Genomic DNA, 23,693 nt, shown 5'->3' on the forward strand with positions numbered 1-23,693 from the left:
AGTCTTCCTTTTTTGAGACAAGGTCTTGCCCTGTTGCTAGCTGACTTTGAACTCAGGAGCTCCTGCTGAGGGGCTAGAGCTACATTTGTGTGCAGTTCTTCCTGGCTCCTTCCTCTTTTTTATAACAAACCGTCAGCATCTATAAAATTAACTCGCCTACTCAGCAGGTGAGATTTAAAATCGTTTGAACTTGAGAATATCAAGCTGGTGGAGACTTAAGAATCATCTAATGGCTGGGAGTGTCACTCAGTGGTAGAGCATGTGGTAGCATGCGTGGGGCCCTGGGTTCATTCTTAGCAGCATCAACAGAGTCTCCTTTATGTTAGTGAGTTTTGTTTGTTGACTTTGGTTTACACTTGCAGAGCTGACAGTATAGTTCAATGGTAGAATGCTTGCCTGGCATGCATGAGGCCATAGGTTCAGTTCCCAGCAAAACATACGAGAGCATGAGTAACACACACACACACACACACACACACACACACACACACACACATACTTCTGTTGACAGCCCATCCCTCCGGCATGGGACAGCCCTTGTTGCTGGTGGTGGTGTCATCACTGAAGATAGACAGCCAGAGAACCATGTCTCCACGAGTATAGACATGTGCAGAAGAACAGGCAGCCTGTTTCTCCCCAGAAAGACAGATGACTGTCACTGCAGCTGGACTGTATGAGAGGACAGTGATGTGCCTTTTAAAGTACAGGGATTGGAATTCAGTAACTGGTTTGGATGTCAGCAAAGCTGCTGGGAGTCATTCATTCATAAGAGGAAATGTAAGCTTAAAGTCTGACCATGGAGAACAAGTGAGGAGTCATTTCTGTAGCAACAAACTCACACACTGCGTTAGTTATCTACACTGTTGCAACCTGCAGATTTTACATTTCTTTGACATAATAGCCTGTTAAAATTTGAGTGACATATTCACTGCTCCTTGGAATGTAACTTACAAAAACATTTTTTGGGAGTGAGTATAATTTCTATTTTTTTCGTTTGTTTCACTGCTGAGGACTGAGCCCAGGGCCAGGCACTCTACTATACTGACCTGTTTCCCAGGCCCCCAGACTTTAAATCTGGCCCAGCAATTACATTGAAAAAAAAAAAAATAGCCTACTGAGATTACACAAGTATGCAGAGTTGTAGAGGCAGAAATGTTCAAGTCAGCACTGTTTGCACTGGGACATACTGGAAGACATCCAAGCCTGATCTCCTGGAGGCAAATGTGTAGGGTGCACCTATACAGTTCTGTATCCCACGGCCCTGGGAAGGGTGCTAGGTCAGCCAGCAGTCTGTGTACGTGAGCTGGGGAGGGCCATCTAAGACTGATGTTAAGTGCAGAAAGTGGTATTCCTAACAAAGCGAGGCATGCCACCCTTGTGCACATCTTAACAAAAGCAGAGAGGGAACTTACTGAGTGTCCACAGCAAGTGTCAGCCCAGGAAGGGCTATCGGAGGACTTCCGCTTTCTAATTCAGAATTCCGTAGTGCTTGTGATTTTCATGTGAAGCCGATGATCCTTTTGGGGTGGGGGCAGTTAGACCACTAAATAAAATATGAAGACCTAGGGATCTGCTTACATCCCCAAAAGGATGTAATTTGTATTTGCTGTGTTATTCCAATCTTGTTTTTAAAAATGCATAGAACAAAACTTGATGGTACAGATGGTGGAGGGACTATGGTGGACTGGACTGTTCTTTTCTGTATTTGTCAAGTAGTTTTTTATTAATCCTAAAGTAGCTTTCAGACTGGAAGAAAAAAAATATGGGCTTTGCAGAGATTGCAAAGCCTCCTGTAAGGCTCTCTGTAGCTTGCTCTCTCTCTCTCTCTCTCTCTGTCTCTCTCTCTCTCTCTGTCTCTGTCTCTGTCTCTCTGTCTCTCTCTGTCTGTCTCTCTGTCTCTCTGTCTCTCTGTCTCTCTGTCTCTCTCTCTCTCTCTCTCTCTCTCTCTCTCTCTGTGTGTGTGTGTGTGTGTGTGTGTGTGTGTGTGTGTGTGTGAAGCCTCAGTTCCTTTCCCTGGCTTATTCTATTTTTACCAGGGTCCCCATGAGGGGTCCATGCTAGGAGGGTGGGCAGTGTGCACCCCTGCTGAGGCCTGGGAAGCTGGACTTCTTCCAAGGACAGCCAGGATGCCAAGGGACACCAGTGGTGACAAAAGCAGTCTAAGATTGCTGTCTCCTGACTGCCCTTTCCCTATCTCAGAGCTCCTTCTGACCTGTCTCGCCCAGATGATGCCCAGTCTTCTACCCATTATCCTCCCCATTAGAAAGAATCCACTGTCTTGGAAGGGAGTTTGGGTCTTGGTGATTCTGGGGAGGCCTCCAAGCAAAGATTTAAGTTTCTTTGAGGCAAAGATTTGAGTTTCTTAGCAAGAGAACCCCATGGACTAAGGGTGTTGGTTCGGAAATGGCAGAGAAGAGTCCACTTTGGTTTTCCCAAAGAAATAAAATAGACTAAAGAAAGTTAAAAATGGGAAGATGCTGGGTCTGTCTGTTTTCAGTAGCTGTAACCAAACAACAGAGGAGGGTAGATTATAAACAGCTACTGGCTGGGTATCTTGGCACACACTTTTAATCCCACCACTTGAGAGGTGGAGGCAGGCAGATCTTTGTAAGTCTGGGGCCAGCCCGATCTACATAGAGAGTTCCAGGATAGCCAGGGCTACACTATGAAACTCTGTCTCAAAAAGGAAGAAGTGGAGGAGGAGACAATTAATTAATTAAAACTTTTCTTGTTAACTAGAAGTGTGTTTCGTGTATAGGATTGGATCCCGGGAGTCCAAGAGCACTATCCTGGCATCTCCCATGCATCTGGCGAGAGAGGGCGTCAAGAGATGCAGTGGCTGTACTAACTCCGATCTTTTCCTCTTGTCATGAAGCCACTGGTGCTCCATGGGGCTGGAGTCGGGCCCTAGCTCCCTGGCCTCCTCTACTCTAGTCATCTCCCAAGATTCCCATCTGTAAATACCATCCACAGGAGAGTTCAGGGACTGAGTTTCCAGCACAGGAGGTGTGGGGGCAGTTCAGACCCTGGCACATACCACAATGCTGTTTAACAGCCTTTCTTCCTCTTCCTTCTCTTCTGCTTCCTCCTCCTCATTTTTCTTTCTTGTTTTGAGACAGATCTGTGTAGCACTGTCCACCCTGGTACTTTCTAGGATGACCTCAAACTCATGGTAGTCCACCTGCATCAGCTTCCCAAGTGCTGGGTCTACAGATGTTCACCAATATGCCTAGCTGTCTTAGTCATCTAAATGAAGTGGTCCTTGCCATAGCTCTTAGGTTTGGGTTGACCAGATCACAGAATGCATCTTGCATTAGTGTAAGAGTGAGCCTGTGTTCTGTTTCTGTGGGGGTGGGGTTCCTGCGTGGAGGAGCTGCTGGGTGAAGTTAAGGGATGAGGGTTCTGTTGTTGTTTTCCCCTAGTATAGCTCTTTAGCATGGTGCCTTTTACAAATGTCTGTCTGCAAAGTGTTATATCAGGAAATTAGTGCCCTGGCAGGCTCTCACACAGATGTGTAAGGTTGTTCCACTTAAGGAAGGAGCATTTTCTCGGAATGCCTCGTGTATGCCAGGCAAACTCTCTATCACAGAACTATACTCCAGGCTCTATCATACTACATCTTTTTTTTTTTTTAATTTTTAAAATTTTTTTAAAAAATTTTGTTTTGTTTTTGTTTTTCGAGACAGGGTTTCTCTGTATAGCTTTGGCTGTCCTGGAACTCACTCTGTAGACCAGGCTGGCCTCGAACTCAGAAATCCACCTGCCTCTGCCTCCCAAGCGCTGGGATTAAAGGCGTGAGCCACCACTGCCTGGCTTTTAATTTTTTTTGAGATAGGATCTCACTATTTAGGTCTGGCTATTCTGGAACTCTGATGACCAGGCTGGCCTCAACTCACAGAAATCCACCTGCCCTACACTCACATTTTATTTTTAAAAGTTGTTCTCTTGTGTGTGTGTGTGTGTGTGTGTGTGTGTGTGTGTGTGTGTGTGTATGCACACACATGTACTTGCACATGGGCTTAGGCATCTGAAGAAGCTAGAAGACAACAAACAAACTCTCTGCAGCTGGAGTTATAGGCAGTTGTGATATGGCTGCTGAGAACTAAACTCAGTTCCTCTGCAAGAACAGTGCATGTCCTTAACCACTGAGCCATCTCTCCAGCCCTCAAAAAAATCTTATTTTCTCTTTCAACATTTTGGCAGCAAGGGAAGAACTGTGTAATTAACATGTCAGCAACTTCTGTACATAGGCTAAGCCTGTAAGAACACACTGGGCCCCTCTGGGACTGTTCTTGATAGGACAGAGGATGAGAATCCTTTCTTTTGGATGCTGTGGTCCTCCCCAGGGGACACAACTGGGGAAGAGGCAGCTGGTTGCCCTTGGCCTGAGCCTAACGCTCCCTTTGCGTTCTGCAGGAAGCCTGGAAGCATGCGATTGAGAAGGCCAAGCACATGCCCGACCCCTGGGCTGAATTCCATCTTGAGGACATCGCCACAGAACATGCTACTCGGCACAGGTCAGCAGTTTGTCCCAGGGGCTTTGAGGAGTCCTTGTGGGGGCTTGGTGGGGGGATTTGGGGTCCTGCTTCTGGTCAAAGAAAATGAACTAATATAGTACCCCAATTTCAGATTCTTACAGCATGTGGGATTGTTAGAATTAAAGAGATCCAACCAGTTAAGTCTGTATAAACATTCAAAATTGGAAGCAATCTGAAATGTGAAAAACTTTTGATCTTAAATGTTTTAGATAGGGAGGGGGTTAGGCAGCAAAGGTGCATTTATGTTCCATTTGAAGTTGGTTGAGAGTTGGGCAGCTCCTCAGGGCAGCTCAGGGATCCAGGTTCCTTCTGACCTGTAACACCATCATCCCAACACTTATCCTTGCAAACACCAGTAGAGACACACAGACAGTATCAAGCAGGTTTTGATGCCTGGTTCTGGAGTGACATCACTTTTCCTTGGCTAGCACTCTGTCCTCTCCATCATTCCTGCTCCCATTCTTCAAGGAGATGGCTATAGAGCCTCCCATGTGCCTCCTCTCCTACTCGGGAAGCCCACCTCCCAGTGTGGGGGCAGGATAGGTCAGCATAGTAGGGACCCCAGCATGTGAGGGATAAGTAGCTTCTACCTCTTTCTACCTGCAACAGCTCTGTGGTAGCAAGTTGCCCAGGCCCTGGGGACTCTCCAGGGAAAGGGGGTCCCTACACAAGCTTGGCTATGTGTCTTGAACTCTAGCAGGGACCTGAGTCCAGGCTGAACTATTTACTTCCTAAATAAATGGTTGAGTTTATACTACCCAGACTGCCAGTGAGAGGATGCCAACATGGCTGGCTTTCTAGAACATTCTGATCCAATGACTCCAGGCATGGCTGTCTGGAACATTCTGAAAACGGAAGCTTCCTTCTTTGGCTATAGCTTTTTAAGATTAAAAGTCTTGGTACAAGCTGGCCCTTTGTTTAGGATAGGTTTTTCTGTCTTTGCGAACTGTTTCCAGGGTGGGTGAGAGTTAGATTCTGCTTTAAACATACCTGGGTTTGAATCCTGATGCTCAGGCAGGAGACCTCACCGCTGAGCCAGTTTCTATAAAACAGCACAAAAATTGTCACCATCTCAGGGTCTCTGCAGAGATTATATGAAACAATCTGTTTAAGAACCCAACATATAGTGAATGCTCCATAAACTTTAGGCACAGTAGGCATTTAGTCATTCCTTCACTCATTCATTCATTCACTTACTGTGTTACTGGGAATCAAACTTTATATACTATACACATGTGCGCGCGCGCACACACTGGGGGCTTCTTTATATACCAGACAGGTGTTCTCTCTGTGGGCTATATTCCCAGCCTTCATTTTTATTTTGAGACAGGGTCCTACTAAGTTGCCTAGACTAACTTTGAACTTACTATACAGCCCAGGCAGACTTCAAACATGGCTCTTCGTCTGCTGAAAGTAGCTGGGGCTACAGGTCTGTTTCAGCAGTCCTGGCTGACTCTTGCCTTACAATGTCAATGGTTGTGAGCAGCAAGCAAGACCCTCTCAAGGTTCCACACGGACCGCTTCCCCGGCCTCTGGGTGTGTCTCAGAGTGGAGATGAGGGTGTGGTGCATCTGTGGCCTCCTCCTGTAAATATAGTACTGTGTAGAAGATAGTGCTTGTCTCCCTCTGGCTGCAGGCAGATTGACCGCCTAGCAGAGCCCTCTCCTCTGAGCCTGGGGTAACCTGCCAGGCTTCTGTTCCTCCCTTGCCCAGGTTCCAGCTCTGAAAACCTGTTCTTCCAGGTCTGGGTGTTCTTCCAAGAGGCTGCTGGCTAGAGATAAGGGTTGGATCCTGCTGAGGTGACTCACTGAGATAAGGAGACCTGATAGGCCAGCCTGTTTAAGGCCCACCCAGCTTGGGGATGCCAGAGGAGCTCTGGGAGAGAGGATTCCTGGGAGTGGGAAGATGGGAATGTCCTGGAGCCACCCCTCCTTCTCTCTCTTCCTCTGTTGTTCCATAGCCACATCTTCTTTGTTTTTCTCATCTCCCTCTCTTACGCCACCTGTCTCCCTTTCCTCTCTGTCTCTCCACCTTGCGCCACCTGTCTCCCTTTCCTCTCTGTCTCTCCACCTTGCGCCACCTGTCTCCCTTTCCTCTCTGTCTCTCCACCTTGCGCCACCTGTCTCAAACACCTAACCCTAATCAGTCTCTTAATCAGTCCCTCCCTCTCCCAATCTCTTTCCCATCTCCACCTCTATCCCCACATCCCCCCCTCACACACACACTCTTTCAGTCTCCTATCTTGCCTTAGAGGCAAGTCCTTCCTCATCCCGTTCCCTGTCCCCTCCCTACACTTCTGCTGTCCTTACCTCCTGGGAGGTAGATCTAGCTGTGTGGACTGTGTCTGGCTCAGGCGCCTAGTGTAGTTGAGACACTGCTGCCTGCCTCCCTCTCTGGGACCTGTTGTTTGCAACTGTTAGGTCTCAGGCAGTCGCTATACCCAGAGCCCCTCCCACAGCCCAGCTTGAGCCCAACTTTGGATATATGGACTGGCTCTTGGACTGCTTGACTGCTTGAGACCTAACAGTTACATAGACCAGTTATAAGGACACATCTCTAGTCATCTATCCTGCATGTGTTTATGAAGCATCTATACACAAGGCCCTCTGGTGAGTAAGACAGACAGGGGCCTCTTTTGTGAAGTTGCACTCTCCTGAGAGAACAGAGAAGTCAGACAGGAGCCCAGCAGGGAGTGCTGGTCTTGGTAAAAGGGCCACACAGAAGGAATAAATGTGTCTGAGGAAAGACAAGTCCCCTTAAAGGAGGGAGGGGAGTGTCCACAGCTCACCCCAAGGGTCAGCAAGCCTGATGGCCCAGGTGCAGAGCAGGCTGGGTCCTCAGTTTGAGCGAGAGAGGGGCAGGACCAGGATGCTCTAGGTGAGCTCTGATCTCTGTAGGTACAATGCTGTCACCGGGGAATGGCTGAAAGACGAGGTTCTGATCAAGATGGCGTCTCAGGTAAGCAGAGAAGCCTGAGCTGTGAGGGGCCCAATAGGGACTTTCCCAAACCATTTTTAGTGCCCTCCTTTCACTCCTGCTTGATTTAAATTTGCTTTTTACATTTATTTATTTTTATTTACTTATTTATTGTATGTATGCATGTGCGCGCGCGCGCGTGTGTGTGTGTGTGTGTGTGTGTGTGTGTGTGACAGAGACAGAGAGACAGAGAGACAGAGAGACAGAGATAGAAAGACATAGGCAGGGATAGGGACAGGGACAGGTCTGCCTTTGCAGGCCAGGCTGGCTAGCATCACACTCATGATGTGGAGTAGGCTGGCCTCAAATTCACAATTCTCCTGCCTCCACCTCCTGCTTGCATGCTATGAACCCACTTCAATTTTTTTTTTAATCTTTGGGAATTTTTCTGTGTTATTGTTTACGTATTATGTTTTTAATTGTATTTTTATTTATTTTGTGTGTGTATGTGTGTGGGTGTGTTTATATTTATACCACAATGTTTGTGGAGGTCAGAGGACAACTTGTTCCTCTCTTTTTCTGTGTGGATGCCAGGGATCAAATTCACGTTGTTACTTTAGGTAGCAAGCACTTGTACCTGCTGAGCCATCCACTGGCCTGTATTGTGTTTATTATTATTATTACATTAATTTATGTGTGTGACAACTTGTGACCAATGGTTCTCTCTCTCTCTCTCTCTCTCTCTCTCTCTCTCTCTCTCTCTCTCTCTCTCTCTCTGTGTGTGTGTGTGTATGTGTGTGTGTTTTGAGTCAGGGTGGTTTTTCTGTGTAGTCCTGGCTGTCCTGGAACTCGATCTGTAGACCAGGGTGGCCTTGAACTAAGACATCTGCCTGCTCCTGCCTCCCAAGTGCTGGGATTGAAGGTGTGTGCCCCACACCTGACTTTGTTGTTGTTGTTGTTGTTGTTGTTGTTGCTGTTCTCTTTTCTTTATGTGGCTCTAGTCAGGTTCGGCTGCAAGTTTACTCACTGAGCCATTTCATCAGCCCACATTCCGTGTCCTTATACACTAGTTCACTAACATGTATCTCACGTACCATACAAATCGCCCACCTAATTTACACAGTTCAGGCTTGGGAAGCAGGTTATTGGTAGTTTTCTTGCCTAGCATGTACAAGGCCTTGGTATCTATTCCTAGCACTGCAGGAAGAAAGAAAGAAAGAAAGAAAGAAAGAAAGAAAGAAAGAGAGAAAGAGAGAAAGAGAGAAAGAGAGAAAGAGAGAAAGAGAGAAAGAGAGAAAGAAAGAGAGAAAGAGAGAAAGAAAGAGAGAAAGAGAGAAAGAGAGAAAGAGAGAGAAAGAGAAAAGAAGTGAGGGAGAGGAAAGGAAAGGAGGAGAGAGGAAGGAAGGAAGGAAGGAAGGAAGGAAGGAAGGAAGGAAGGAAGGAAGGAGGCAGTAACGTATAATTCTGTGGCTTTTAATTGCTCAGCCATCACCACTCAATTCCAGAACCTTTCCTCCTGTTTTAAATTTATTATTTTAGAATTTCATAGATGTACATAATGTGTTCTGATCAAACCTACCCCACCGTTCTCCCATGTCCTCACCTCACTTCCCACAGACACCCACACAACTTCATATACTTGTTTAAACCCACAGTTCACTAGTATATTCATAGAGCCACACACCAAAGCATGGACCACCTTTTGCATCCCTGAGGCACACCAACACTCACACATAACATACAGAAGACCAAACCAGCCAGCCCAAATCCTTGTATGGACCGGCCATTGCCCAGAAGCCCCAGGCCTAGATGAGGAGCTGTTGTTAGACATTTTTACCCTTCCTGTCCACTCCATTCCTTCAACATTCCACTCTAGGAAGCCCCTGGCCCACTTGCTATAGTGGAAATCTCTCTGTTTTAGGTGTTTCATACACAAAGATGTCGTGAAGGCTTCTCAGTGAAGGCTTCTCAGCCGGTCATTGCCGTTGAACTGATTTACATGGCATCACCAGTTTTGGTTTTTGTTTGTTTGGTTTGGTTGTTTTTTGTTTGGTTTTGGTGTTTTGTTTTTGTTTCTTTTTTTTTTTTTTAAGCTACTGAACATATTCAGTGGCTGCAACCAGCCTCCTGCAAAGAAAAAGAAAGCAGGACTGGAAACAAGATCGCCTCCTGCAGAGTGAGGGGACCTCTTACAATGTAAAGCACACACTCAGGCTAGAGCTGTCCCGTATTGCTATGTAAGTCCTCGGCATGTGGGAGGCTCTGGGTCCCATCCCTGCACCAAGAAGCAAACGAAGCATGTGTTCAAAAGAACACGCTGGCACAGTACCCTGAGGAGCAAGAACACAGTCAGTGTCCCCACAGTCTCCTCTTAGTCACTGCTCATCCAAGATGCAACACTATCCCAAACCCTCTCACCCTGGCTGGTCTTTCCTGTCCTAAGACTTCCTTCATCTGTTACTGTGTCTTTTGAGTATGGCTTCTTCTACTCAACAGTTTCCATTTCTAACTTTGCTGTGTGATACTTCCTTGAAAGAATAAACCTAGTTGGTTTATGTGGCAGATTACTGATGGATTTAGGTTGCCTGCCTTTCTCCTCTCTTCCCTCTGTTTTTGCTGTTTTCCTTCTTTATTTTTGAGAGGGAGGAGAGGGAGGGGAGAGACAGACAGAGAGAGAGAGAGAGAGAGAGAGAGAGAGAGAGAGAGAGAGAGAGAGAGAGAGAGAAGACGCACACACTTGGGCCAATGAGTACAATGCCCTTAGAAGCCAGAAGAGGCCTCTAAACTGATGTTACAAGTGGTTGTGAGCTGCTGACATGGATGCTGGGACTGAACTTAGGTGCTCTGCAAGACATAACATGTTCTTAACTGCCGAGCCATTTCTCTAGCCTCCTCCTTTCTGTTTTGAGGATTATTCAGCTTTTCTTACCTGTGGCACAATTGCCCACACAATTATCATTGTTGTTGTTTTTTTGTTGTTCACTTTGGTTTTTGTTGGTGGTGATTTTTTGGTTTGTTTGTGTTTTTTGTTTTGAGACAGGGTCTCTGTCTAGTCCTGGCTGTCCTGGAACTAGTTGTATAGACCAGGCTCCTCCTTTCTCTGCTGCCCAAGTGCTGGGATTAAAGGTGTACATCATCACACCTGGCTTACATAATCATTTTAAAGGGAAATGGTTTATTTTGGCTTGTGATTTCAGAACTTTCAGTTCCTGGTCTATTGACCCTGTTGCTTTGGACCTGTGTGAGCACAGTACGTCCTAGCTGGAGCACGTGGCAGAGGAGGCCTGTTCACCTGATGGTGTCCAGGAGAAAAGCAGAGAGAAAACAACAGAGAGAAAAGCAAAGGCTATGAAAACACCCTTTGTAGTGCACTGCCCTCTCCCAGAGTCTGGGCCTCACACTGTCCGTTCTTCCACTGGGTTAAGATGATTTATTGGGAGTCCTCATTCCAGCAGTCCCCAGGCTGAAAGGCCTCTCTGGCTTTGGTACTGAGGCCCAGGAGGGACAGCCTAGGATTCTTGGGATTGAGGTAAAGTACAGGACACCCACTGGGCAGTCAGTGACAAGGGGATCATGGGGTGTGGGCACTGATGACTCTGTCCTGTCTTTTCAGCCCTTCGGCCGTGGAGCAATGAGGGAGTGCTTCAGGACGTAAGTGACTTGGCCTGGCTTCTGCCAAGACTCCTAAAAGCTAGGACTTTGGGGTATTCCTAATCAAAGGCTGGGGCAAGTAACCTAAGCCTCCTTGCAGCCCATGTTCTTCTCCATCTAGTGTCTGTTGGACCCCGCACTGGCCCAGCTGCAGGGCTCTGGAAGGACAGGGAATGTCACTCACCTGCTTGGGTATTTGGAGGCACAGGGAGTCGGGTGGGAGGCCACAGACACTGGTCCTTTCCCCTCTGGCTCTGGATGGAGGAGTGGGGATGTTGCCTTTCCTGTACCTGCTGTACTCTCTTCCTTCCTCCACCCAGCTGTGTCACACAGGGGTCTGGTTGTTCTGAGATCCCAAAGTTGTGTCCTCGGTGAGCCTCTGAGGTCTAGACAGGCTCCCCCTTGTCTTTCTCCCTAGGAAGAAACTCTCCAACTTCTTGCATGCCCAGCAATGGAAGGGGGCCTCCAACTACGTGGCAAAGCGCTACATCGAGCCAGTGGACAGGAGTGTGTACTTTGAGGATGTGCAGCTCCAGATGGAGGCGAAGCTCTGGGGGGAGGAGTACAACCGGCACAAGCCCCCCAAGCAGGTGCGTGAGCCCCACCTGCCTCCCTCCTACACCAGGGGCTGGCCGCAAGGGTGATACACAGGGTCCTATCTTCACTTCTACAGTGCTGGAGATTAAAATTCGAGCTTTGCATATGCTAGACAAGGGCTGGACCAGGGAGTCACATCTCAAACCCCTGATGTTTTGAGACAGGGTCTTGTTCTGGCATTAAACTTATGATTCTCCTCTCTCAGGCACTGGGATTTTGGGATTAAAAGCATACACCACTGTCTTAGGGTTTTACTGCTGTGAACAGACACCATGACCAAGACAACTCTTATAAGGACAGCATTTAATTGGGGCTGGCTTTCAGGTTCAGAGGTTTAATCCATTATCATCAAGGTGGAGCATGGCAACAACATCCAGGCAGGTGTGGTACAGGAGGAGCTGAGAGTTCTACATCATCTGAAGGCTGCTAGTGGAAGGCTGACTTCCAGGCAGCTACCATGATCTTAAACCCCACACCCACAGTGACACACCTTCTAACTGTGCCACTTCCTGGGCTGAGCATATACAAACCATAACAACCACCATGCCTAGTCCTTTGCCCTTCCTACCAGTTGTTGAAGTCACCATTTTGGGAGAGGGCAGGCATAGTACCCTTGTACTTCACATGCAGGGGATCATTTATTCCTAAAAGACAGCTGTGTGGTTAGAACATTTTTATCTCTGTATATAGATAGATCTTGATAAAAATAGTTCTTGTTTTTAATCTCTTTGTGGTATGGCTGGCACACACATGACACAGCACATGTCTGGAGGTCAGAGGACAACCTTCTGGAATTTCTGTTCTCCTTTTGCCATGTGGGCCCAGGGACTAAACTTGAGTCATCGGCTTGGTGGCAAGCTCTTTTACCTGCCGAGCCATGTCATTGTCCCTTTCGTGAGTTTTGTTTGAAACTAGATTATTAGGAATCTTGGTCCGGGTATCTGGGTTGGCATCACTCTTTCATGTGTCCTATTGGTCCCAACAGCTACGGGCTCATTTCTCACTAACCTTGTTGGGATGACAATACCTCATTTCCAAGAAGTCCCTTTCTCTGAAGCATTGTGATCTAAAAGGAACATATTCATTCAGTTAACATTTTAGTACCTCCCCCCCTGCACACACACACACACACACACACACACACACACACACCCATGCCCCTGGGATTTCCTGTCTTGTTTGTCTCCGCCCCTAGTGGTGCCTGGGTATCAAGCGAGTAATAACAAAGCTGAATTAAATGAATGTGGTTATCTGACCAAATGTTGTTTGCCCACCCAACTGTGCTCTGCCACTTACCAAGCAAACCCTCTAGCTAGCCCTGCCCCACCATCCTTGTAGGGAGTGAACCATACTGGAGACAGGACCCTTCCTGGAACTGTTTGCCATTCCCCTCAGATTGGTTCTCAGAACTGCAGCTGTCTTTGCTAAAGGTTTCAGCTGTCACCTCAGGGCTCAGGTTGCTTCTGCAGCTGTTGCTTGCCTGTCTGCTCATCCTCCTCCCTAGAGGGTTGTTGCTTTTGAAGCCTAAACCTGGTTCTTTCTGTGTTATGGGTGGCACCGAAAGCCACAGGAGCCATGCAGAGTCCTCAGTCATTAGAAGCCACAGGTCAGGGCTGGAGAGAGAACTCAGGGGTTCCGAGTACTGACTGGCTGCTCTTCCGAAGGACCCAGGTGTTCAATTCCCAGCACCCACATGGCAGCACATAACTGTAACTTGAGTTCCAGGGATCCAACACCCTCACACAGACACGTATGTAGGCAAAACACCAGTGTACAAGAAATAAAAATAAATAAATTAGAAGCCACAGGTCCAACACTCACATGACAGCTCACAACTTCTGTAACTCCAGTTCCAGGGGTTCCAACACTCTCACACAGACACATATGTAGGTAAAACACCAAGGCACATAAAATAAAAATAAATAAATTAGAAGCCACAGGTCTCTTTTACTCCTCTTCACAACCCATACATAATATATACATTAGCAACTGTGTATAACATTCAACACAAACTTCATAAAAATTCAGCCAGGCATACTAGCACATGCCTTTAATCCAGCACTTGGGAGGCAGAGGCAGACAGATCTCTGTGAGTTTGAAGCCAGCCTAGTCTACATAGTGAGTTACAAAGCAACCAGAGCTACATAGTGAGACCCTATCTTGAAATCCACCCCCCACCAAAATAAGTCAATTAAAAAAATAAAAATTCAAAAATGTTGGCATTTCTTGTAAGTCCCCATTGTAGAGAAAAAATAAACTACTTTTCTTGTTGGGACCAAATGTGTTACAAGGAACAACGTAAGAAGAAGGGTTAATTTTTGCTCAGGGCTAGGCTATAAAGCCATACGGGCTGCCCAGTGACCCACTTATGTTGTCGAAACCTCACTTCCTAAAGGTGCCAAAGCACCACCAGTTTGGGACATCGTGTGTAATGGCTTACACTAACAATATCATGAACAATGACCTCTTTGTGCATCAGTAAATTTAATCTTTGTGCCAAGTCTGACTTCCCTGTATCTGCACACAAGAAAACTAAAGCACAGCCAGGTAGCGTTGATGACACACGCCTTAGTCCCAGCTCTCAGGAGGCAGAGGCAGGCAGATCTCTGAGTTTAAAGCCAGCCTGGTCTATAGAGTGAGTTCCAGAGCAGACACAGCTACACAGGGAAGTCCTATTTCAAAAACTGGAGGAGAGGGGTAGGGGAAGGAGGGGGAGTAGGGGAAGGAGGAGGATAGGGGAAGGAGAGTGGAGGGGTAGGAGGTTGGAGGGGGAGGAGGAAAAACGGAAGGAAAAGGAGGAGCAAGACAACAATGACAACACAGTGACACAAAATTACTTGCCCAAATTTGCAGTATTAGTGCCAGGCTCAGTCTGAGTCACTAGCAAACAGATCCAAAAATTTTCACAGACACAAAATGGCTTCTTTCTAATTTGTGTAAAAGCGGCTCTGAGTAGGCTGATACCTTGTGTCCTGAAGTCATCCAGAAACCTGGTACCTTCTGTCCTGTTACTCGATCACCTCCTAGGACTGCACTGACTACGGTTCCAGTTATGGCTCCCAAGCAGTCCCCTTGCAGTTATAGGCGTTCATTATTTCTGGTGCTCAATTCCCATTGGCTAGGCGTGGTCACGTGGTCACACCTAGCTTCAAGAGAAGCTACTCAGTGATTCCCTTTGTGATTCTGACTGTGCATCCTACTAAAATCTGGAGTTAGTGATCTTCATACCTGAAGGAAAGGGGAAGAGTAGGTTCTGGGTACAGTTAGCAGTTTTTGCAAGAGAGCTAGTGAGCGGTGACACCAGGATCTATGTCCAGGCGAGCATTATACTCCCAGCCCAGCCATTCCACTTCACCCTGCTCCCTTTTCTTCTACCAGGTGGATATCATGCAGATGTGCATTATTGAGCTGACAGACAGACAAGGCCAACCCCTCTTCCACTTGGAGCACTACATTGAGGGCAAGTACATCAAGTATAATTCCAACTCAGGCTTTGTCCGTGATGACAACATCCGACTAACACCACAGGTGAGGCTCTGGGCTTGCTCTACCCACACTTTCACCCTCCAGCCCCTTGGGAAGGCTCAACTGTAGAGAGGGAGAGCCCTGTGGGTGGAGCCTTACATCCTCAAAGGCTCCTCACGTCCATTTGGAACATATGTGATCCCAGGGCTGCAACATGCTAGACATGGTACCTGTCCTACCACAGAATAGTATGCCCAGCTCCTAAATAAGACTCCCCTGCCCTTTTCCATTTCCATATGTGTGTCTGCAGTATGCATGTTTGTATTTATATCTGTGTGTGTGTGTGTGTGTGTGTGTATGTGTGTGTGTGTGTGGTGTGTGTGTGTGTGTGTGGTGTGTGTGTGTGGGGCCTACATGATTGTGAGAATCAGCCTTAATCATTCTTCCACTTATTCTTTGAGGCAGGGCCTCTTAATCAAACTCAGAGCTCACTGATATGGCTAGTCTTTCTAGCCAGCTTGTTCTGATGATTCCATCTCCACCTTCTAAGGCTGATACCCTGAGGTATTTGCTGAGTTGGTTAGACAAATCCAGACATCCTTCTTATGTCTTTTACTCTATAAAACTTTTCTTGCAGAGAGTGCCCTCAATAGGACTGACTTCAGTATTATGGCCTCTGGCACTGCAGCTGGCCAGCTTCTTCCTACTCCCCAGTCTGGTCTATTTACAACTGTCTTCTTTTCCTGCCCTGATATAGGCCTTCAGCCATTTCACATTTGAGCGTTCTGGTCATCAGCTGATTGTAGTGGACATCCAGGGTGTGGGTGATCTTTATACTGACCCACAGATCCACACTGAGAAAGGCACTGACTTTGGAGATGGTAACCTTGGTAAGTAGGGAGAGCCAGCCATGTTCTCAGGGACTATGTCCCCTAAACACTGTTAGTTCTTTCTACATCCAAGGGAACATACTGAGACATACTGGGCCTTTCGTAAGATATAGGGGTGGGAACTTGGCTTGTCTGATCCACAACCCTTACAGTTCAGCATTTTCCCTGTCTCGCCTGGCCACCTTTCTAGTGCCCCCACTGTCCTTTGTCACTGGGCAAAAGTAAGACACCATCATCCCTGTTCTGCCTGCAGGTGTCCGGGGAATGGCCCTCTTCTTCTATTCTCATGCCTGCAACCGTATTTGCCAGAGCATGGGCCTTGCGCCCTTTGACCTCTCCCCACGGGAGCAGGATGCAGTGAATCAGAGCACCAAGCTATTGGTAAGTACTCAGTAACAGTAGCAGTTTGCTCAACTCGCCAGTCCTACCACAAGAAGGCAAGCCCTGTTTCCTGTGGGATGACATAGCTTGGTTTTGGCCTATTTATGACCAGAGTGAGGAAAACAGGCAGAAACAGAAGTGACAGGAACACACATGTGTGTGTACTTGTGTATGTGTGCATTAACAAATGACTATACCTGGCCTTCTGGGCCTGCCCAGTGTGTACTGTGTGACTGACCACCCAGCTTACTCTTCTTACAAGAACCAATTTAGGAGACTACTAACAAAAACCAGTCTTAGCCTCTGGGTGTACATTGGGGTGTACTTCCAGCACAAGCCTGTGGAGCACAGCTGGTGCTTTAGGAAACTCAGGATAGTAGCCCCTTTGAGGTCTATCCATTTGCCCCTTCTTAGATACTATAGGGTTAATCCTGAGCTGATTGTTTTAAGATTCCCTATTAGGCATGTATAAAAGCCATGGATAAAAAGGCTTCAGGGTTCCAAGGAGCCCTCCATTCCCTATAGCATGCTTTCGTGACATGAATCCCCCATTAATGTCGCCAGCAATCAGCCAAGACCATCCTGAGGGGGACAGAGGAGAAGTGTGGGAGCCCCCGCATAAGGACACTCTCTGGCAGCCGGCCCCCCTTGCTCCTTCGCCTGTCAGAGAACTCCGGAGATGAGAACATGAGTGATGTGACTTTTGACTCTCTGCCTTCCTCCCCGTCTTCAGCCACACCACACAGCCAGAAGTTGGACCACCTCCGTAAGTCATGGTCTGGTCCCTTGGATCATAGTGGGCAGGCACAAGGTAGAACATGGGAAGAAATGAAACAGTTGAGCCCAGATGGCTTAAAAAAAAAAATAAGAAAGTACCAACAAGTAAAGACTACTGGCCCATCATGATCGACTCTGAGAATCATTCTGCATTAGAAAATATGTTAATAATATATCTATAAGCTGAAAGAGCCAAGCTGAGGCTGGCAAGATGGCCCATTGGAGAGAGGCACTTACTGTAAAATACTTTTTAAAAATGTAAAAAGCTATTTAGAAATGCAAAAGCCGTTTCTATGGGTTGTGGGTGCACGGGTGTGTGCTGGGGACTGAACACAGGCCTCATTCTTGTTTTGACTCATTCTGTACCATTGAGTTCTCCCCAGCCTGCAGACTCAATAAAAATGGTCAGCCTGCTGAGTGTGGTGGCCATACATTTATCGCAGCACTTGGGAGACTGAGGCAGGTGGATGTCTGTGAGTTCAAGACCAGCTTGGTCTACATAGTGAGTTCCACAAACCAGAGCTACATAGTGAGATCCTGACTCAGAAACCAAACAGTAACAACAACAACAACAATAGGTCAGCTAGGAATGTAGGCTGCAGCTTGCTTAGAGCAGGGGACAGAAAATGGTGACAACCAGGAGAAAGGTTGGCTTGACAGCCATGTGCTACCCACAGTTTGGGCCCCACAGAGTCAGGTGGCTTCTCCTCCATTGTATCTACACTTCCTTCAGAGCTAATGTGCTGGTCAGCGCATTACATGTAAAGCTGTGCACACTTAGAGGTGCAGATCCAGGAACTGTCAAGTGGCAGATTTGGAAAGGATTGAGAAAGAACTGTGGTTCTGCAGGGGTGCCACGGTCCTTTTCCCATGTTGTGCTTCTCTTAAAAAAAAAAATCAAAAGTAAAATGTTGGGCATAGTGGTGCACACTTGTAAACCCAGCACTTGTTCAGCTGAGACAGGAGGATTGCCAGGAGTTGGGCTACATATTGAGGTTTGGTGCAGGTGCTGAAGGCAGGTCATGTGCAGCTCTTGGACATATCCTACATCACCTTTGCTTGTCCCTGCTCAGATTGGCCAGTGTTTGGTGACCTCGATAACATGGGCCCTAGAGACCATGACCGCATGGACAATCACCGGGTGAGTGGGGAGGAGGGAGGCTGCCGGCTGCCATCTGTTCGGAATCATCACTTTGACTAGATGGTATTTAAAGAGCTTTAATTTCTTTTTTTAAGATTTATTTATTTTATGTATATGAGTATACTGTGGCTGTCTTCAGACACCAGAAGAGGGTATCAGATCCCATTACAGATGGTTATGAGCCACTTTGTGGGTGCTGGGAATTGAACTCAGAACCTCTGAAAGAGCAGTCAGTGCTCTTAATTGCTGAGCCATCTCTCCAGCCCTTGCTTTCTTACCGAACTCTCAGAATGAATGAGATCTTTTCTTATTTCCTTTATGAATAGATTTTATTCTAGAATTAGACGGGGGCTGAGGATGTACTCAGTAGTAAGAGAGTGCTGTCCTACCATGCATGAAGCCCTGAGTTCAATCCCCAGTACCACAGAAACTAAGTATATTGGTGTACATCTGTCATCCTAGCACTTGTGGAGGCCAGAGGCTCACAAGTTCAAGGTCATCCTTGGTGACATAAGTAAGTTTGAGGCCAGCCTGGGCTATATGAGCCCTTGTCTCAAAACAAAAACAGAGACTATCTAAGTAAACGAGGAAAGACTAATTTCACTCACTGTTTCCTAGGTTTCAGCCCCAGGTTATTTGGTTTCTTTAATGTTGTGTGATGAGACAGAACACAGTGGCAAAAGTTACTCACTTCATAGTGGCCAAGAAACAGGGGTCGGGGCCAGGCAGCAAAGAGGCCAGAAGGATCTGGGGATAAAAGGCATTTGAAGGTGTATTCAATAGTCTCTCTCCTTCCTCCAACCAGGCCCTACATATTAATAACCCATTCAGCTATGATCTCATTGATGAACACTTTCGATGAGGTTAGCGCTCTCAGGATCTATTCACCTATCAACTAGCTGGGGACCTTTAGGGGCACATTTTATACCAAACCATAACATAAGATCATCTTCTCTCTGCAGGACTCTGAGAATAGTGGAGACAGTGGATATCCAAGTGAGAAGCGAAGTGACCTGGATGATCCTGAGCCCCGAGAACATGTAAGCACCCCAAGACCCTGAGGCCAAAGGGCTCTCTGTTGCCTCACCTGTTATCCATAAGGATAAAAGGCTAACAGGCCAACAAGAACTGGCCCTGAGAACACGTCAAATTAAGACGGCAAACCAGATTTCAGACAGAGACAAATGCAGGGAAGAAGGTGAAGTGCAGAGACTTGGCCAGAGGAAAAACTAACCTTTTCCCCAGTGGCTTCACACAGACTCTGGTATCCTGGGGTCAATCAGTCTCTTCACACACAGACAGGAAGACTAGGAACTCAACAGCTCACTGGGAAGCAGAGGACTAGTGTTCCTAGAGGAGGGATCCTGGGAGGGCTGGTCCTACTCCAAGAATAGGCTCCTGATACAGTGTCTCATTCCCTGCTCCCTTGCAGGGCCACTCCAACGGCAACCGAAGGCCTGAATCTGATGAGGATAGCCTGGGCAGCTCTGGACGGGTATGCATACAGAGGAACAGACCTGCCCCTTCCTGCTCTTGTGCCCTGCTCTCTTCCTGACACACTGCCTGCCCCTTCACCTTATGCATGTCCATTTTACGGGCAGGTTGGAGGCTATGTTGTAGGCTGGGTGCCAAGAGATTCCTGGGAAGGGGGAAAGGAGATGGTCTTAGAAGAAAATAACAGGACAGCTCAGGTGTCAGAGAGCCTGACCGGAAGGCCTCAGCATTTGCTGCTCTCTCCCTTCCACCACCCAGTGAGACCTTTGAGTTATTTATCACATCATTTATATGAGAAAACATGAGTCTTGGGCAACTTTCCCCAGGTTACCCCTGTACTCCAGGATGTGTTCCTTATCTGAAATGCCTGAGCTCTGAAATGTCTTGGATTTCAGATTAGTTTTCCATGTTTCATGTGTGTACATTTGTGTGTGTGTGCATATGTGTGTATATGTGTGTTATATAGGTTTTGCATGTGTATGGATATACATATGGAACCCGAGGCTGATATTGGAAATCATTCTTTATTACTCTTACACCTTATTCTTCAAGGGAGGGTCTCTCAATCAAATTCAGAGCTTGCTGATCTGGTTAGTCTTACTAGTTATTCTGCTCTGGGGATCATGTCTCTAGCTTCTCAAGGGTCTGTAATTACAGGCAGGCTGCCGCTCGTAACCAGGCTTCTGAGTAGGAGATCCCTCCTCATAGGTGTACAGCAAATACTTGAACCACTGAGCCATCTTCCCAACTTCAGATTTTAGATTAAAAAAAAAAAAAAAAAAAGGTGGGTAGGGGATACTTGCATGTACATAGTTAGACAACTTGAGAGGGGTGCAAAGTCTGACCATGAGATTCATCGTGCATGTTTCATGCATACTTAAAGCATGAAGGCTGGGGGTAACTTTGCACACTACTTTTAGTGCGCTTGTCTTTGAGCTACTGTGTGTATGACAAGTGTCTCGGGCATGTCCAGGGAAGGCCAGCCCTACTGTTATTTTGATTCTCAAACATGTGAACCCCACACTTCTCCATGTTTGGTAAGTTGGGTCTCTCCTGCCCGCAAAGTCCGTCCTCCCCTAACACCTGATTCCCAGAGGCACCTTCTAAGCCCGGATCACCCTAGTGTCAGGACTCTGTCCTCTGCTCATGGCCGCAGGAAGCCTTCTCACCTGGAGTAGGACAGAGTTGCTGTTGGCTCTGGGATGGGTCCATCTTGCCTGGTGGCTTTAGGGCATTTAGCTGCCTGTGTTCTGTGTGTGTCTCATCGATTTAAATTCAGAGAGAGCGAGTGGTTTTGTGGGAGTCAGACTTTCCAGGTGCCTGGTGTGAGGAAGAGCTTAGGAGAAGGCTTAGCATCAAAGCTCAACTGCAGCACCAGGCTGATAAATGAAGGGGAGGGTTCCTCAGGGCTGCTGTAGTCTGTTCTGCTGGTCAGTGTGTCTTGTCGCTGCCCATGAGTTGGCGGCAATGAAATAATTAGAATTGGAGCCCTGTAGTGTGTGGAGTGCTTACTTGTAATCCCCGCACTTGAGAGGCTGAGAAAGGAAGCTCCTGAGCGCAAGGCCAGCCAAAGAGACATAGTGAGTGCAAGGTCCACCCCAACCGCGTTGTCAGAAACAAACTAAAGGAGTTGGAGCCACGCTTGTCCAATGAAGTCTGGTACCATCAGCGTTCCTACCCCTCCTTGCCAGCCGGCCTCCTGATGTCCTGGCTGCTTACTTCTCTGACAGCACATCCAGTCCCAGCCCATCACTTCTCTGGCCTTTAAACTCCACCCACCTGGTCTCTTCCATCAGGTCTGTGTGGAGACGTGGAACCTGCTCAACCCCTCCCGCCTGCACCTGCCGAGGCCCTCAGCTGTGGCCCTAGAAGTGCAAAGGTTAAATGCTCTGGACCTTGGAAGGAAAATCGGGAAGTCTGTTTTGGGGAAGGTATGGGTGATGCCTATTCCTGAGCCCAGGGCTCACTCTTCTCTGCTAATCACTCCTCACAGGCTGGCTGGGCTGCTCTTGGGCATGGCTTTGGCCTCTCAGGCAGCCAGACCAACACAGAAGTCTTTGTGACAGGTCCATCTGGCCATGGTGCGTTACCACGAGGGCGGGCGCTTCTGCGAGAAGGATGAGGAATGGGATCGAGAGTCAGCCATCTTCCACCTGGAGCATGCAGCTGACCTGGGAGAACTGGAGGCCATCGTGGGCCTAGGCCTCATGTACTCTCAGCTGCCCCACCACATCCTGGCTGATGTCTCTCTGAAGGTGAGAGGATGTGTGGACCCAACCTAAAGGGCTCGGCCAGCCCATCACTTACCACCCACATCCTGGTGGTTACCTACTGGAGGATTTGTTTTGTTGTTTGAGGCAGGGCCTGACTATGCAGCTGTAGCTGTCCTGGAACTCACTATGTAGACCAGGCAGGCCTTGAACCCACAGAAGTCTGCCTGCCTCAGCCTCCTGAGTGCTGGGATTATAGGCATATACTACTCTGCCCAGCTTCAGCTAGAGGATTTTTATGGGAAGACAAGCTTGGTGGCTCACACCTGTAATTCTAGTGTTTGAGGCCAGCCTGGGCCATGCGGATGACAAGTGTCTCAGTGATGGCTGTCATCTGTCATGTATAGGAAAGGCCAACTCCACAATACCCATTATTATCTGACTCTTTTGGTTTGGGGTCAGTCACTTCAGAGGTAGAATTGATCTCTATCTTTGGTCAGTAAGTGGAAGGTAACAAGTCACACAGGTCCATGTAATAAATGACAGGAGAAACACATCCTGGAAATAAATGAGGAAGAGCCCTGCATGGGTCTTTGTTGGGTCTATGTTTATCTCCTGACCATGCTTCCGCCACATTGCTATAGCTGGTACTCAGAAGGTTCTCATTCATTCAGGGATGGATGGGAAAGGGCTGGCCATGTGAGGCAGACAGAAAGGCCCGGTGGGAATGAGCTAGGCAGAGTGTGTGAGGAGAGCCACTCACGCTCAGACTCATGCCCAGAGGTGAGAAGCAAAATGGTGACAGAAATCATTAGCGCTGGAGTGTGGGGTGAGGGGAGATGGGAGGTGGGGCTGAAGTGCCAAGATGGTGGTGTACTAGAGATGGTGTACAGTTCACCCTCACCCCCACCCCGGCCCCTTCACGGTCCTTGGGCACAGGAAGAAAGAGTTGAATGGACAGGGCCTGGAAAAGCTTTCTGTGAGAAATTGAGCATCTAGAAGGTGTATCTGTCCTTCTCTGTCCCCATCTGTCCTGTTGTGGTGGTGGAGGCTGTGACTGGTTAGAAGGCTGGACAAAGCCAGACTCAACACAGGCTCAAGGCCTAGCCCTCTTCAGAGCTGACTGTGGCCAGCAACTGGGTGGATCTCAGGCTAGCAGAGGGTGGAGAAGAATGTGCTGGGGACCTTTTTTTCACTTTTTGAACAAGTAATGCATTATTGTCATTTTAAAAAAAGTTTAAGTGTGTGTGTGTGTGTGTGTGTGTACATGCATTTCCCAAACCATGTACATGGAGATCAGAGAACCACTTGTAGGAATGGGTTCTCTACCACCCTGTGGATCCCAGAGGTCAACTTAGCTTGTCAGGATTGAGGGCAGATGCCTTTACCTGCTGGGGCATCTTGTCGGCTCCTAATAATTTTAATATTAAAAATTTAACAGCAAAAGAAGTCTCTCTTGGTTTTTCCTTCCCTATTTGTTACCTGCTCCCTTTCACCCCTGCCTTCTCCGTTCTCTTCCTCTCCCCCTATTCTCTCTCTTTTCCTGGGGATGAAATCTAGAGCTTTGTGCATGTTGGGTAAGCTCTCCACCACTGAGCCACACCTCCAGTGCCATTTTTCCATTTTCTAAAAT

General features: G+C 47.6%; 1 protein-coding gene across 4 annotated transcripts in view; it reads left to right on the forward strand.

Moving 5' to 3' along the window:
• Positions 1 to 23,693, forward strand: part of Eef2k (eukaryotic elongation factor 2 kinase) — a 58,735-nt gene that overhangs the window by 26,543 nt on the left and 8,499 nt on the right. For 2 of the 4 annotated variants that reach the window (XM_034515185.2, XM_034515177.2), the window contains 13 exons: positions 4,417 to 4,517; positions 7,436 to 7,496; positions 11,068 to 11,105; positions 11,524 to 11,695; positions 15,081 to 15,230; positions 15,925 to 16,057; positions 16,311 to 16,438; positions 17,003 to 17,204; positions 18,289 to 18,356; positions 19,319 to 19,396; positions 19,789 to 19,851; positions 21,647 to 21,781; positions 21,917 to 22,105. In XM_034515185.2, the coding sequence (XP_034371076.1) occupies positions 4,417 to 4,517; positions 7,436 to 7,496; positions 11,068 to 11,105; positions 11,524 to 11,695; positions 15,081 to 15,230; positions 15,925 to 16,057; positions 16,311 to 16,438; positions 17,003 to 17,204; positions 18,289 to 18,356; positions 19,319 to 19,396; positions 19,789 to 19,851; positions 21,647 to 21,781; positions 21,917 to 22,105 (1,518 nt within the window). Of the gene's footprint in view, positions 1 to 4,416; positions 4,518 to 7,435; positions 7,497 to 10,190; positions 10,984 to 11,067; positions 11,106 to 11,523; positions 11,696 to 15,080; positions 15,231 to 15,924; positions 16,058 to 16,310; positions 16,439 to 17,002; positions 17,205 to 18,288; positions 18,357 to 19,318; positions 19,397 to 19,788; positions 19,852 to 21,646; positions 21,782 to 21,916; positions 22,106 to 23,693 lie in introns of those variants that run through there. The other 2 variants (XM_076941996.1, XM_076942004.1) reach the window with 2 other exon arrangements.

This window comes from Arvicanthis niloticus, chromosome 1 (assembly GCF_011762505.2).
Source record: "Arvicanthis niloticus isolate mArvNil1 chromosome 1, mArvNil1.pat.X, whole genome shotgun sequence".
Lineage (NCBI taxonomy): Eukaryota > Metazoa > Chordata > Mammalia > Rodentia > Muridae > Arvicanthis > Arvicanthis niloticus.